Genomic DNA, 15,892 nt, shown 5'->3' on the forward strand with positions numbered 1-15,892 from the left:
AATCGGTGGCTTGTGGAACAAATGCTAAATAACTAACGTCCTACACAGGTTGAAGGGAAAATCTATCCTGCTGGGTAATTTCAGGTTCATGCTTGGTAATCCTGTGTACTGCAAATAAGTTGAGGCTTGAGCTAAGTGAAACTTGTTTCACTGGGCTCTGACTGGCTTGGATGTACTTAATATTGCGACTGTTATCTTTCTGAAGCTACAATTTTAATGCCAAAGCACACTTGTATTAATGAGTGTATTCATGAGTGTTCTGGCTACAGTAAGTTTTTCTTTCAGTCAGTCTACTTTAGTTTCCAGTAAGCAAATAACCTGATTGCTTTTTATATAAAGCAATTTGAACATTATTTTAAAGCTATAATTTGCTCTCCAAAATTGCCCTCCAAAAAACTGTGTGGCAGCTGGAGACCTTGTGCTGTTGCATTTACATTAATGTGACTCCTGAAGTGTTGCACTGAAGCTTTTAGCCCTGTAAATTGCTTACATCACTTGTACAGTAACAGCATAATACTGAGGTTAAAATTCTAACTGTCTCATATATGCAAGTACCTTGCTGCCTGCAACAAAACACCTGGTTATCCTTAACCACAAATGGAATTCTGGTAGAATGAATAAATTTAAACTGTAGGGTATAAAAATCTTCTGTGAACATTGATCAAAAGTCCAAAGCATATTGAGGTGTCATAGTGTTCCAACCCAGACTAGGTTGTGTGAAAGAATGCAGATTCTAAATAACTGCTGTGTTCTGTTTAGGATTGTGGAAACACTAACTTTTACTTAAGTTTTGCTGAGTCCAGTATTACAGGAAATTACATATAGCGCATGATTAATTGGGTTGCTGAAAGTTGACTCAATTCAAAAGAAGCTTCTGTTGTAATGGTGCTTTCTGGCACTTCTTGTTTGTTTCCTTGTAATCCTGGATGTTGAGTAGCTTAGTCTCCTGACTTGAGTTGAATGTGGCAGATGCCTGTCTACTCAGCATTATGTTGAACTTACAGTTGTACTCGCTCTACTGCAGTCCTCCTAAGCTTAATTAGCTTCCCCATGGTTGGGTCTCCAGTTCTTCAGTCACATTTGCCCAATGACATTCTTTCTGGAACTGAAAACTTGGTAGATGAGCATTATGCTGCATTTCTAATTTTCCAGAAATGCATAAAAGGGCTGTTAAGTAAGTTTGACTTGTTCAAACTATGTATTACCTCTTGGGTACAATGAAGAATGAAGTGCTTTAAATTGCATGGCATAATTCAAAATTGATGCTTTTAAGCTGTTTTCAGTGTGACTTTAATTGTTCGGATGTGGGAAATTCTGGCAAAGCTCTATTTATTGTCCATCTTGCTGTATGAAGTTAGTGTGCTGCTTTGAATATTTTTGTGTTGATAGGGCTCTCACAATGGATTTGGGAATTCTATGAACTAATTGTAAATGTTTAAAACGTTAATAGTATGAGTAGCTGAACTCCAGATGTAACTTTGATGTAAAGTTGAAGTGCAACCTGGACTTCATTTTAAACTTTCAAATCTAATGTTGTAAAGTTGAAACTTTTTTGAGGCTGTAAAATACACTCAACTATAAACACTGAGCATCCTACTCTAGTGTGAAAATGTAAAGGTATCAATTGCTGCACAACAAACTGGTTCACTTCTTGGATTGGGCGCTCTCTATCTATCCATCTCTCTATCTTCCCAGTGCCCAAGTTGGTCTGTTGGGGGCCAAACTCTTTTTCTTTTTGTAGTAACTGTATGTTTCCCTTCTAGAGGTTCACTGACTGAAGTTCCAGCTTGAACCCTGTGTGAAACACTTCACTAAAATGTTCAGATTGTCTTGTACTTAAAATGCTGAAAGTCTTTCAATTGTTGAAATTAATCCTTGTGTTCAGGCCAAATTAAAGCTTAAAACTAAAATTTTAGGAGGATGTGTAAATAGCTTTACAATTAGGCTTCTGAAATAGACATTGTTGAAACCTACTTGTTCATTTACCAAGTTGATCTGACCCAGTGGAAGTGCAATATTGTGCTGTACTATTTTGTACATAGTTTTTTTTTAAATGTATTTTTAAAAATTGCAGAAGCCTGTCTGCAATTTTTTTCTATCTCCACATCAGTAGCTGATTCATTACACTAACGTATGCATGGGGAATTTTCATCTGTTTGTTTTAGAACAAGAGGATTAGATTGGAATTGCCTCAAATTATCTTGAGCCCAAACTGCATGGACATGCTCTGAATATACATAAGGCATTGTAAACTGTTGCATTATCTTGTCAATCTAACATACGGTACTCTTTTGTGTCCATATTGCAGACGGCAACTCCAAACTAACATGGCAGTCAGACTGTGTGATGTGGCTACTCTGCTTAGAAGTGGTTCGTGGGCTGCAGAGCCTTGGACTGGGGTCTGTGGGACTTTTCTTTAAATTCAGTAGTGACTAAGATATTATCTTTTATTGAGGCCATACCAAAAAAGTATAATGCATGTTGTCATAGGTCTTGTAGTATTTCAAAAATATAATTGGTTCAGAAACATTTGTTTTTTTTTGAAACTGCAACAGACTTTATTTACAAAAAACACTAAGTGAAGCCAATGCAACTATTTTTGGTATGGTCTGATTAGAACTTGTAAAATAACAGTATTTGCTGAAAGTGGATTTGTTGTATTATGTCTGGTGTGGTAGTGGTGCACATGTTTAACTGCTGTCAACCTCTAGGCTGAGTTGCCAATTGCAAATGGCATTTGAGTGGAATTTTCATCCTGAGTTTGGAAATAATTTGCTACTCCCCCATATTTAGAACACTGAATCTGTATTGTTTAAAGTTCAGTGTATGTGGTGATTCACATGCAAATTTCCTTCAGTGAAATGCAGTGATCCTTTTTTATCCATTTAAAAAAAAATGACCTGTTGTATAGAAAGATATTGCTTCTGTAGAGTCCATAAGTTAGTGCAGCTGTTCATTGGAATTCTGGCCTAATGGTATAATCTTTGCCACCTGCAAAGCAAAGTAGGTCTGTGGCCTATCATTGTAAATGTCTTTTTAATAAATATTTGACTAAGCATTGCAGTAAATGTTAGCTCACTGCCCCTTGTTTGCAAGTGCTGTTTTTACAAGTTTTTTTCAGTTTTTTGCTTTTGTAATTCTACAACAAACTTTCTAAATATGTAATGGCTGTAACTAAAAAAAAAAAGCTAGTGTTATTCCACTTTAAGTTACAAGTATCAAGCTGGTAGTGATTTTTTTATGATTTCTGATCAGAATATTAAAATATTGGCCAAACAAATCTCAATTTGCATCTAGCTTGGATGTCTAGTATACTATTGAACATAGCATTTGTACAATGTATAAACTGATCACATGGATGTATTTGTGTGAAATCAAAATTACTTTCAATTGAAGTTATTTTTGTTGCCTAATTGAATATTTACCCTGCCCCTTCCCCTAATCTCAACCCCAGCACCATTGTGACCTGACCCACTTCTAAATTCATTAGGCTCAAATTATTTTGGGACACTAACTTCATTCTGACCTCCCCTGAGCACAATGTCACTGCCAAATCATATTTTATGTTTCAATGGGTCTTAATCGACCGGCATGAACCTGAGGGGCTGAATGGCCTATGTTAAAAATGACACTGGAATGGGTTGCTAATCAGTGTCTTGTTCAGTTACTGGTGCATACTTTTCTTTGTAGCTTCAACGATGTACTTCAGTATTTTATAGTGTTCTGAATTCTGTAGAAAATTCCAATGCAATACATTATTTTCATTGGCGTTTAATAGAATGGAGGGGAGTGCGATTAGATGGTATCCTCTGAAATGCATAAGTTTGTTGCGAAATGATAGCTGCAGTGCTTTTTTAAAAAGGCATCTTCTGCTGTAGAAGATGGCCTAAAGAGGAAAGTTAGTATTTGTGAATCCATCAACATTTTTTTAGAAAAGGCAAATAATCCTTTTATCACGGATGATTGTTGAAATTTTTGCAATTCGACAAATGATTGCTGTCATTGTGCAGCACTTGCCCCTTCTGCAAGTATGGACAATTGATGGCCTGGTCCCTGTGTCTTAAAATATTGAAGGATTTTATATTTTTACACCCAGCTTCCTTGTAGCAAACTTGTATGAATTTGGAGGGGGGGGAAAAATGGTAATGCTGATTGAGCTTCACATTTCAAGATATGTGCAACCAGGTAGAGTCCCCCATAACCCCCAAGCATATTTTCTATGGAAACATTTGTCCAAATGTGAATTTGTATAATGTCAGTTCACTTTTAAGTTGCTATTTGTATTGTGGTTATCAGGATGTACATTTTAAGGATTGCAGTAGCAGAATTCAATTTTCAGACACTTTTTGACTGCGGGGAGATGTGGGGTAGAGGTGTGGAAGGAGAGAAGGAAAAGTGTAAGTTGGTAAAGGAGAATGCTGCTCATGTTAGTTTCTGCTCACTGAGTGAGTAGTATTAAAGAACTACTGGCATTTAAGTGATGTAGTTGCAGTAGATGTGGTGAATTATGATTTTAGCTAAAGGGTACTGAAATTAATTATCTAATGTCAAAATTAGACATACTTTTGAGGCATTTTGTTTCTATAATTTGCAACTACTTAGGTTTTTGTCTTCCCTGTATGAAAGGAAAAACTATACCTTTTTTGATCTTTTAAAGTAAACTGCAGTTTTATCTTGGAGCTCTGAGTGTGGATTACCAGCAGCAAATACTGTATTTTTTCTAGGTTAGCTTGAATGTGTGCAATATAACTAACCTTGACTTTAAATGAGTGGCTAGCATACAACCTGCAAGCAATAGCATATTTGATCAATGTTATACATGTCCCACTCAGTTTTCTGCAAAACTATAGTTAAGGTATTTTATTAAGCCTATTTATAATGGGGTTTGTCATCAAAGTACAACTGTATTTATAGTCTACTGTAAAGCAATACACAGCGATGCTTCACCACCAGATGGCATTGGTCTAGTAGCTGTGGGTATGCGTGACTATTCATGCATAGTTTCAGTAATCCTACAGTGCGCAGTTGAAGCTTGAGTGACTTGGACAGAACTAATTTTTAATGGATTAAGAATTGAAGCTTGACTTGTAAAACTATTCATTTTCAACAGTAAAGTAATAGCTATAGGACATTGAAGGTTGTGTGGCTATTCAAATAACCTGAACTTGGTGACCCCCTAAAGTAACAAACCCAAGTTTCAAAAGATTACTGAACTTTCAAATATAAGCTATGAAAGATGTGATCTTGCATGATATCACAAATTGATAGCATTCTTTGGAACCATTTGGGGAATTTCAAGACTTGCATTTGGCACTTTGGATAGTTCTTGTGGCTAAGTTTTTATGTAGAGTTTTTACCATTTGGGTATATGAATTGAACTTATTTTTGGAATAGTTAAAGTTCTGCACTGATTTACAGGTTATTGCTACTTGGGTCATAAATTCATGCTTAACGAAAATTATGCTATTGGTTGCAGAGAAATTGGGTACAACCGATCCATGATCTGAATAATTGCCATATATCATGGGGAAAGGAGTTGGTCATTCAGGCCGTCCTGCCTATTTCATCCAATTAGATGATGGCTGATCTGTACCTCAACTCTATTTTAGTTGCCTTTATTCCTAACAAAAATATGTTGATCTCAGTCTTAAGTTTCAGTTGACTCAACATTTTGCAGCCTTTTGTGGGGGATGGAGGGAAAGAGTTTACTACCAAGCGTGAAAAAGTACTACTTGATTTCATACTGAAAGGCCGTGTTCTCATTTTAAAATTGTGCATCCAGATTTCCCCCCACCAGAGGAAATAGTTTCTTTGTATCTGCTGTCTTGAGTCCTTCAGTCATGATAAACGCTTCGATTAGATCACTCAATGCTCTAAACTCAAGGGACTACAAACCAAGTTTAAGCAGCATGCCCTCAATTTCACTCAAGTCCCAAATCATTATGATGAATTTGTGCTGTACTTCCTCCAAGACATCCATAGGATGAGGTGTCCAGCACTGAACATCGTACTCCAAATAGTCTGACCAAGGCGCTCTCCGATTTGAAGCATAACTTCCTCCCCCTAGTTATCCAGCCCTATTGAGATTAAAGCCAACATTGCCATTAGCCCTTTAATCTTGTGGGCAGGTATAAAAAAAAAAAACAAAGTAGTGATTTTTGTGTACCTAGACATCCTCCAATTCCTTGGCACTGCCATAGTTTCCGGTTTTTTAGCATTTCAGAAATTTCACCTTTTTGATTCAAGACCTACACTTCCTACATTTCACCTTAATTTGACTTCTGTCCCTTTTTGTGCAGATGAAAGCGGGAAGTTAAAATTTAACTCTCCTTCCCAGCCTTGTCATTTACAACTTGGATGTCCAACTTGCAGTGAAAAGCTGAGGCCCCAATACAGATCCCTGGGGAATGCCACTTGTCATATCTTGCCAAATCAGTAGGTTCCTTCATCCCTACTGCCTCTACCTCTCAACCAATTTCCAATTGGGCGGCGCAGTGGTTAGCACCACAGCCTCACAGCTCCAGCGACCCGGGTTCAATTCTGGGTACTACCTGTGTGGAGTTTGCAAGTTCTCCCTGTGTCTGCGTGGGTTTCCTCCCGGGTGCTCCGGTTTCCTCCCACATGCCAAAGACTTGCAGGTTGATAGGTAAATTGGCCATTATAAATTGCCCCTAGTATAGGTAGGTGGTAGGGAAATATAGGGACAGGTGGGGATGTGGTAGGAATATGGAATTAGTGTAAGATTAGTATAAATGGGTGTTTGATGGTCAGCACAGACTCGGTGGGCTGAAGGGCCTGTTTCAGTGCTGTATCTCTAAATAAAATTTAAAAAAAAAAATAAAATCAATGTTGCAAGGAATATCAGTTGGCTTCTGTGTATAGTAAGAGTATAGTAGTGGACTTGTGACAAATTGGTTGTGATTAAGTTTAACGCATTTTCAAATGTATCTGTGCAGAAACAAATACTTTTGAGGCAATTTCTTTGCTATAATCCAGCAAAAACTGTTAACCTGTAAGTCGAGGCAAGAGCAAGCTTAAATTCTAGGTTTTTAAAATCTTAATGTGGCATGCTGCCATTTCAGAAATGTAACTTAAAAATAACAAGTCTTGGCTATGTTAAATGAGTTGATCTAAATGAGTTCAAAAAGGTAATGTTGACTTCTCTATCTTTAGCAGGTAATTGCTGCCATGGAAACACAACTGTCCAATGGTCCAACTTGTAATAACACAACAAATGGTCCTTCAAACACCAACACTGGCACAAACAACTGCTCATCACCTGTTGACAGTAACACCATGCCAGAGGACAGCAAAACCAACTTAATAGTCAACTACTTGCCTCAAAACATGACACAAGAGGAGCTCAAAAGCCTATTTGGCAGCATTGGTGAAATAGAATCCTGCAAACTAGTACGGGACAAAATAACAGGTATCTTGGCACTTTAGTGTTGTATGTTCTGTTTGCTTTAGTGTTGTCACTTCTTAAAGTGACATTTGCAGAACCTCCAGTGCAGGCAGTTTTCTACGATACAACCTCGGGTATTTAGATACATATTTGTCTGATGCTCTTGGCACGACTTGTCAATTGTAGTATCTGAATTGTTCAGAAACATTGGCTCACTTATGTTGCTGGAACTAGATAAGTTTGCAAGGTGCTGCTGAAGGACTTTACAATGATTTTATTCCATAGCTAATGCCATGTAAAGACAAAATGGTTCACGTTTGTATATTAGAAACATACAATGATACAGGCTGAGGCCATTTGGCCCATTGTGCAGCCTCTTTGAAGACCCATCCAGTTAATCCCTTTTCACTTGCCCTTTATAGCCTTGAAATTTTTCCCATTAAAGAATTTATCCAATTTTCTCTTTGAAAGTTATTGATTTTACTTCACCACCCTTCCTTTCAGGAAGTGCATTCCAGATCATTAATGCCCTTTTGTACTTTTTATATTTAACTCCTCTTGCCTCTGGTTCTTAGAGTTAACTTAGTTCTGTATCCTCTGGTTATTGAGCTGCCTCTGACTGAAAAATGTTTCCCCTTATTTTCTCTATCAAAACCCTTATTTTGAGCATCTCTATTAAATGTCCCCTTAACCTTGTCTGCTCTAAGGAGAGTGACCCCTGCTTCTCTAGTGTCTCCATGTAGCTGAAGTCCCTCATCCCTGGTACCTTTTTAGTAGTAAATCTTTTGTAGCTTTCCAAGGCCTTAACATCCTTCCTGAAGTGAGGAGCCCAGAATTGGAGACTCTATTTCAGCGGAGGCAGTGGTATAGTGGTAATGTCGCTACACTAGTAACCCTGAGCCCCAGGTTAATGCTCTGGGAACATGGGTTCCAATTCCACCACGGCAGATGGTAGAATTTGAATTCAGTTAATAAATCTGGAATTAAAAGGCTAGTCGATTTGTTGTAAAAACTCATCTGGTTCACTAGTCTTTTTTAAGAAAAGAAATCTAGCCTACATGTGACTCCAGAACCACAGTGGTTGACTCTTAACTGTCCTCTGAAATGGCCTAGCAAGCCAAAAAGGAGGAATGAAACCAGACAGACTACCTGGCATCAACCTAGGCACCAGAAATGACGACGGCAAACCCAGCCATGTTGATTCTGCAAAGTCCTCGTTAACATCTGGGGGTTTGTGTCAAAATTGGGAGAGCTGTCCCACAGACTAGTCAAGCAATAGCCTGCCATTGTCTGCAAGGTATGATTCCAAGAGTATGCCTGCCTCAGACACCGCCATCACCATCCCTGGGTATTTCCTGTCCCACTGGCAGGACAGACCCACCGGAGATGGTGACAGTGATATACAGGCAGGAGGCAGTTGCCCTGGGAGTTCTCATCATTGACTCTGGTCCTCATGAAGTCTCATGGCATCAGGCCAAACATGAGCAAGGTAACATCTTACTGATTACCACCTACTGCCCCCCTTTGGCTGAATCAGTGCTTCTCCATGTTCCACCAAATATTCCTATCCTCCGTGATGGAGCCCAGCACACCAGTGCAAAAGACCAGGCTGAAACATTTGCATTTATCTTCAGCCAGAAGTGTTGAGTGGATGATTCATCTTTGCCTCCTCCTGAGGTCCCCAGCATCACAGATGCCAGACTTCAACCAATTAGATTCACTCCACATGATATCAAGAAATGACTGAAGGCACTGGATACTGCAAGGGCTATGGGCCCTGACAACATTCTGGCAATAGTACTGAAGACTTGTTCTCTGGAACTAGCTGCACCCCTAGCCAAACTGATCCAGCACAGCTACAACACTGGCATCTATCTGGAAATGTGGGAAATTGCCCAGGTGTGTTCTGTACACAAAAAGCAGGACAAATCCACTACTACCCTGTTAGTCTACCCCTGATCATCAGCAAAGTGATGGCAGGGGTCGTTAACAGTGCTATCAAGCAGCACTTGCTCAGCAATAACCTGCTCACTGACGCTCAGTTTGGGTTCCACCAGGGCTGCTCAGCTCCTGACCTCTTTATAGCCTTTGTCCAAACATGGACAAAAGAGCTGAACTCGTTTCATCAATGACCTTCCCTCCATCATAAGATCAGAAGTGGGGATGTTTGCTGCTCATTATTCACGACTCCTCAGATACTGAAGCAGCCCATGTCCATATGCAGCAAGACCTGGACAACATCCAGGCTTGGGCTGATAAGTGGCAAGTGACATTCATGTCACATAAGTGCCAGGCAACGACCATCTTAAACAAGAGAGAAGCTAATCATTTCCTTATGTTCAGTGACATTATAATCGCTGAATCCCCCACTGTCAACATCCTGGGGGAGGGGGGCGGTGTCACCATTGACCAAAAACTGAACTGGACCAGTCACGTGTGGCTACAAGAGCAGATCAAGGGCTGGGAATTCTGCAGCCAGTCACTCGCCACCTGTCCCTCCAGTGCCTGGATAGGTGCAGCTCCAACAACACTTGAAGCTCAACACCATCCAAGACAAAGTAATCTGCTTGGCAGGCACTCCATCTACCAGCTTCAACATTCTTTCCCTTCACCACTGACTCTCAGTGGCAGCAGGATTATAGAATTATCTTGAATATACAGTACACAAGCAGGTTATTCAACCCAACTTGTGTCTCAGAGCTAAAAGGGAATTTGGGCAAGATGATTAGCTCCTAGAGTGCTATCTGTTAAAGCAGGCCCATACCTAGATCTGATTTTTCATAAATTAGTGTTAAAAGTGGAACCAGAAGCTGCTGCTTCCATTAGGACACAAAGCAAGTATCAGATTGACCTTGATGTCCAGCTGCTAATACAGCTCCCACAACACCGGGATTCTGTTATTTTTGGTTGGGCTGGGTTATACCACATGCTGTTAACATTCCCTAAATTTTAAATTACTGGTCTTCATATAAAAAGTAATGGGAATGTCCTCTCTGCAAAGCTGTGTAGAATTGGTAACTCTAACATATATAAATTTCCTGGTTGATTTTGAACAATTGTACTGATCAGTGCAAATGAATTCATTTAATGTGCATAAACTATGGAAAAAGTTGGACAGTTTTTCCTGAAGAAATCTGCATAAACTAAATTTTAATAACTTCTCAAAGCATACTAAAATTGCCATGGAGTTTGTGGCTTGTGCCAGAATGTGTAAAGTTTTCAGAATTGCAACAGCACAGGAGGAGGCCTTGCAACCCATGCTGGCTGCACTGATTCTCTGGGGCATAGCTGGTTAAGTTTGCTGAAACAATAAAAGTGTAATGACTGGTGCCAAATGATAACTGAACTTCACATCAGTTTTTTTTTATACTAGTTGTTCTTTACACAATGCAATAATAGAAATTTCTGTCAAGTAGTTCCCGTATCAGCAGTTTAGTGGTGCAAGAATGAAATAACTTGGAGGCAAGTGTACTTCAACACTAGGGATAATAGTTCCTCCTGATATCTTGTAGTTGGACCACTATATAAATGTAATGTCCTGTTAAATTCTTCAATGTGATCATGCTATTCCTTTTTAAAGTAAATTCGTAAGTTTTTTTTATTGTTACATTGATCACTTTGCCAAAATGGTATGATGCTTTAAGTTGTGGAAGGAGGCTCTAGAGTATGAGTTGTGAAGTTTGAGGTCCTAAGAAGTGGTTGAGATGGTATATTCTGTGCCACTTACATCTGACATTAATCAGTGTTTGAACATTTCAGTCAGCATCATAAACAATACTCAAAGTAGAGTAACATCACTGGCCAGTGTCTGACCTGAGCCACTGAGTAGTGAAATTAACTAAAACCAGCGTTTTTTCTGATTGCTTTGGTTTGGCTCTGTTTAGACCACTTTAACTACAGCTATGGCTTTGTCTTAACTGGCATGGATTTTTGCTCATGACTGACTTTTATACCTGGAGTTGCTGCATAATGGGAAGTGTTGTCTTTTCAAGGTTTGAACTGGTGTTTAATCTTTGGCATCTTGCTGTGCTCAAATAGTTGTCTGCTTTGGAGTATACAGGGTAGCACGGTTAACAAGTAGGAAGCAATTAGAAATAATTTTGTATAGCCACTTTTGTTCTTGGATATCTTTTGTAGTATTTCAACTATTTGACTTTTGAAATGCAGTCACTAAAGAAATTCACCCAAATTGTGTAGCAAGGCCCTACAAATAGCTAATATGATTACTTGCTGTATTGAATTAAGGGAGAACTGTTAAGACAGCAAGGGAACTTTAACTGTATGATATTTTATGTCCATTTGAACTGGAGATGTCACTTAGTTTATCATCTGAACGATGACACTTTGAAAATGCAGTATTCTGTCAACTCGGTATGTACTCTCATCCTGCAGTAGTGCTTGAATTTGTAGTTATCACATGACTACCAATTCAGCCAAACTGGTGTGGTTGAAGTCTAAATCAGTTTAACATGGCATTTCTCACTTGTTCAAAAGTGACTTGGATAAGTATTGTAATTCAGATCTTCAACTGAAGGTTTCTGCTACTTTTAAAGCTATTTATTTACAGACCTTGCCTTTCCTTTGGACAGAACACATGGTGTTTCTCTGAATCTGCTAGCTGTCCCAGAATATCTCATTGTACCACTAATAGCCTGCATGAGGCAGATGAGGAAACAGAGGTAACTTCCCTCAGCTGTGGCTTGATTGGTAGCACTCTCTCTCCTCCAGAGCCACCAGGGTTCTAGGTTCATGTCCCACTCCAGGGCTTGAGTATAAAACTCAAGGCCAATACTCCCCTGCTGCACTGTCTGAGGTGCCTTCTTTCAGATGAGACATTAAACCTAGGCCCTATCTGCTTGCTCGGGCATTTCAAAGAGCAGGGGAGCTAACCCTTGTGTCTTGGCCAATATTTATCCCTCAACCAACATCACAAAAAACAGATTCTGGTTAGTATATTGTTTGCGGGAGTTTGCTGTGTGCATACTGGCTGTTGCATTTCCTGCATTACTACTGTGACTACACTTGAAGTACTTTATTGGCTGTAAAGCACTTTGAGATGTCAGTCGTGAAAGGCACCTTTAATAAATGAAAGTTGTCTTTGTTTTCTCCATTACGTATGTTCGTGGACATTGACCGGTTCTTTACTCCTATTGAGATCCAGCTGTGCTTTTTTAGCATTTTGGGCTTTATCTCTTGTTTCCAATCTTCTCTCCTAACCCTTTGAAGTTCTATAAACTCAGTATGAGACCTTAGCTTAACTTTTTTGTGTTGGATGTATCCAGACTAGAATAACTTCACGTGATCTTGAGGTTGCTCAGTTTTATATGGTTTGTCATAGGTTTTCCTTCAACTGGGAAAAGGGTCCTTGCGAGGTAGATAACTGTGAATACCTTTTTTGCTTGTAGCACATTTTGCAATTGGGTCATCTTGCCAAGCATGTTGGTTAGACTTTCAACAGGCGAGACTTGTTTTCAAGCTGACATGGACTATGTCTCCCCTTGAAATGGGCAAATGTGCCATCTGAAGTATTGCACCCCAGAATTGTATGACTCCACAGTTTACGACTTGATACTTGTGGGGGCGGGTGGGTGGTGGTGCAGGAATAACAGTTTTTAAGTAGTAGTTTAGTTTAGTTTAGTTTAGAGATACAGCACTGAAACAGGCCCTTCGGCCCACCGAGTCTGTGCCGACCATCAACCACCCATTTATACTAATCCTACACGAATCCCATATTCCAATAACATCCCCACCGGTCCCTATATATTTCCCAACCACCTACCTATACTAGGGGCAATTTATAATGGCCAATTAACCTATCAACCTGCAAGTCTTTGGCATGTGGGAGGAAACCGGAGCATCCGGAGGAAACCCACGCAGACACAGGGAGAACTTGCAAACTCCGCACAGGCAGTACCCAGAATCGAACCCGGGTCCCTGGAGCTGTGAGGCTGCAGTGCTAACCACTGCGCCACTGTGCCGCCCTAGTAGCGTTGGTAATACTGAAATGTCCAAAGTGAGTCCGCTTTTCTCTAAAATGTTGGATCCAATTTCAAGCTAGGTCTAGAATATGGAAATTAATAGCTTCAGCCAGAAAGGTTACTTTAAACTCCGCAGTTTTTGGCAACTATGATACTGGTGCCATGTCTCAGGATCATAGTTCTTCACTTTCAGTGAGTAGGTTTGCTTCACATCACACTGAAAGGCATCTAATGCTTTTATTCAATATGAGCAGGTGCTGGCCTGAAAATAGACATTTGTGAGATTTGACCTTGTACTGGACTTCAAACTATTTGGTCATCTCAGCAACCGGGAGTTTGGTTATAGGAAAATGAGTAGGCCATTCAGTCTATCGAGCCTACCCCACCATTTAATATGATCATGGCTGATCTTCCACTTCAATGTCTTTTTCCCACATGATCCTCATATCCCCTTTTATGTCATTTGTATTTAGAAATCTGTCAATCTCTGCTTTAAACATATTCAATGACTGAGCTTCCACAGCCCTCTGGGGTAGAGAATTCCAAAGATTCACAACCCTCTTGAGTAAAGAAATTTCTCCTCATCTCTGTCCTAAGTGGCTTCCCCCTTATTTTGAAATTGTCTCCTGGTTCTAGACTCCCCAACCAGGGGAAACTTATTAGCTGCAACAACCCTGTCTGTCCCTTTCGGTTTCAATGAGATCACCTCTCATTCTTTGAAACTCTAGAGAATACAGTCCCAGTTTCCCCAATCTGTCTTCATAGGGCAGTCCTGCCATCCCGGGAACAAGTCTGGTGAACCTTCCTTACACTCCCTGTATGGCAATAATATCCTCCCCAAGGTAAGGGGACCAAACTGCACACAATACTCCAGGTACGGTCTAACCAAGGTTCTCCTCAATTGAAGCAAGACTTCACTACTCTTGTACTCAAATCCTTTATTGCAAGAGGAAAATATACCAGTAGCTGCCTTAATTGCTTGCTGCACCTGCATGCTAGCTTTCAGTGACTTGTTGACGAGGACACCCAGGTCCCTTTTGTACATCTACACTTTCTAATCTCTTAGCATTAAAATACTCTGCCCATCTGTTCCTCCTACCAAAGTGGATAACTTCACATTTTTCCACATTATATTCCATCTGCCACATTCTTGCCCATTCACCCAAGTCTGTCTCCTTGAAGCTGCTTTGCATCTTCCTTACAATATACATTCCCACCTAGCTTTGTGTCATCTGTGAACTTGGAATTACTACATTTGGTCCCCACATCCAAATCATTTGATATATAAAGTGAACAGCTGGGGCCCAAGCACTGATCCCTGAAGTACTCCACTAATCACAGCCTGCCAATGTGAAAATTACCTGCTTATTCCTACTTTCTGCCTGTTAACCAACCCTTAATCCATGCCAGTATATTACCTCCTATCCCATGTGCTTTAATTTTGCTAACCAGTCTCCTGTGGGGGACTTTATCAAAAGCCTTCTGAAAATCCAAGTATACCACATTCACCAACTCCCCTTTATCAATTATGTCAGTAACATCCTCAAAAAATTCAATAATTCTTCAAATATGATTTCCCATTCATAAATCCATGTTGATTATGCCCAATCGGATCATTATTATCCAAGTGTCCATTTATCACACCCTTTAGATTCTAGCATTTTCCCAAAGACAGTAAAGCTAATAGGTCTGTAATTCCCTGTTTTCTCTCTCCCTCCCTCCCTTTAAATAGTGGGGTGACATTTGTAATCTTCCAATCTGCAGGAACTGCTCCAGAATCTATAGCATTTTGGAAGATGACCAATCATCCACTATCTCCATAGTTACCTCTTTCAACACTCTGGGATATAGAATGTCAGGTCCTGGGGACTCATCAACCTTCAGCCCCATTAATTTCTCCAGTACAACCTTCTTACCAATACTTTCCTTCAATTCCTCATTTTACCCCTAATCCCTTGGATCTCTAATTCTGGGAGATTTCTTGTATCTTCCTTTGAAGATGGACACTGCCTGTAATGGACCCACATTTGTCTTAACCAAATGTTTCCTTTTTACGTATCTGTAGAAGTGTTTACAGTTCGTTTTTATATTTTTTTGCTAGCTTATATTCACGTTCTATTCTCCCTTTATCAGTTTCTTCATCCTCCTTTGCTGTGTTCTAAAATCTTCCCAATCCTCAGGTTTACTATTTCTGGCAACTTTTATAGGCCTTTTACTTTTAATCTTGTACAGTCCTAAATTTCCTTTGTTATCCACAGTTGACTGCCTTTACTTTCGGGGTTTTTGTGCCTTGAAGGAATTTGTAGTTGCAGTAAACTGTAATATTTCTTTTAAAGACTATCCATTGCCTATTTACTATCATACCTTTTTTTAAAAAAAATTCCCAATCTACCTCAACCAATTTGCCCCTCATACCTTCACAATTTCCTTTTCAAATTTAACACCCTGGGTTCAGATGGAACTACGTCACTTTCAAACATTATGTAAAATTCTATCATATGGTCACTCG

General features: G+C 39.6%; 1 protein-coding gene across 7 annotated transcripts in view; it reads left to right on the plus strand.

Moving 5' to 3' along the window:
* Positions 1-2,315: 2,315 nt before the first annotated feature.
* Positions 2,316-15,892, plus strand: part of elavl2 (ELAV like neuron-specific RNA binding protein 2) — a 91,568-nt gene continuing 77,991 nt past the window's right edge. For 3 of the 7 annotated variants that reach the window (XM_068028901.1, XM_068028904.1, XM_068028905.1), the window contains exons 1-2: positions 2,328-2,399; positions 7,174-7,429. In XM_068028901.1, coding sequence (XP_067885002.1) covers positions 2,328-2,399; positions 7,174-7,429 — 328 coding nt within the window. Of the gene's footprint in view, positions 2,400-7,173; positions 7,430-15,892 lie in introns of those variants that run through there. The other 4 variants (XM_068028903.1, XM_068028902.1, XM_068028906.1 and 1 more) reach the window with 3 other exon arrangements.

Source organism: Heterodontus francisci, chromosome 4 (genome assembly GCF_036365525.1).
Source record: "Heterodontus francisci isolate sHetFra1 chromosome 4, sHetFra1.hap1, whole genome shotgun sequence".
In the NCBI taxonomy this organism is placed as follows: domain Eukaryota; kingdom Metazoa; phylum Chordata; class Chondrichthyes; order Heterodontiformes; family Heterodontidae; genus Heterodontus; species Heterodontus francisci.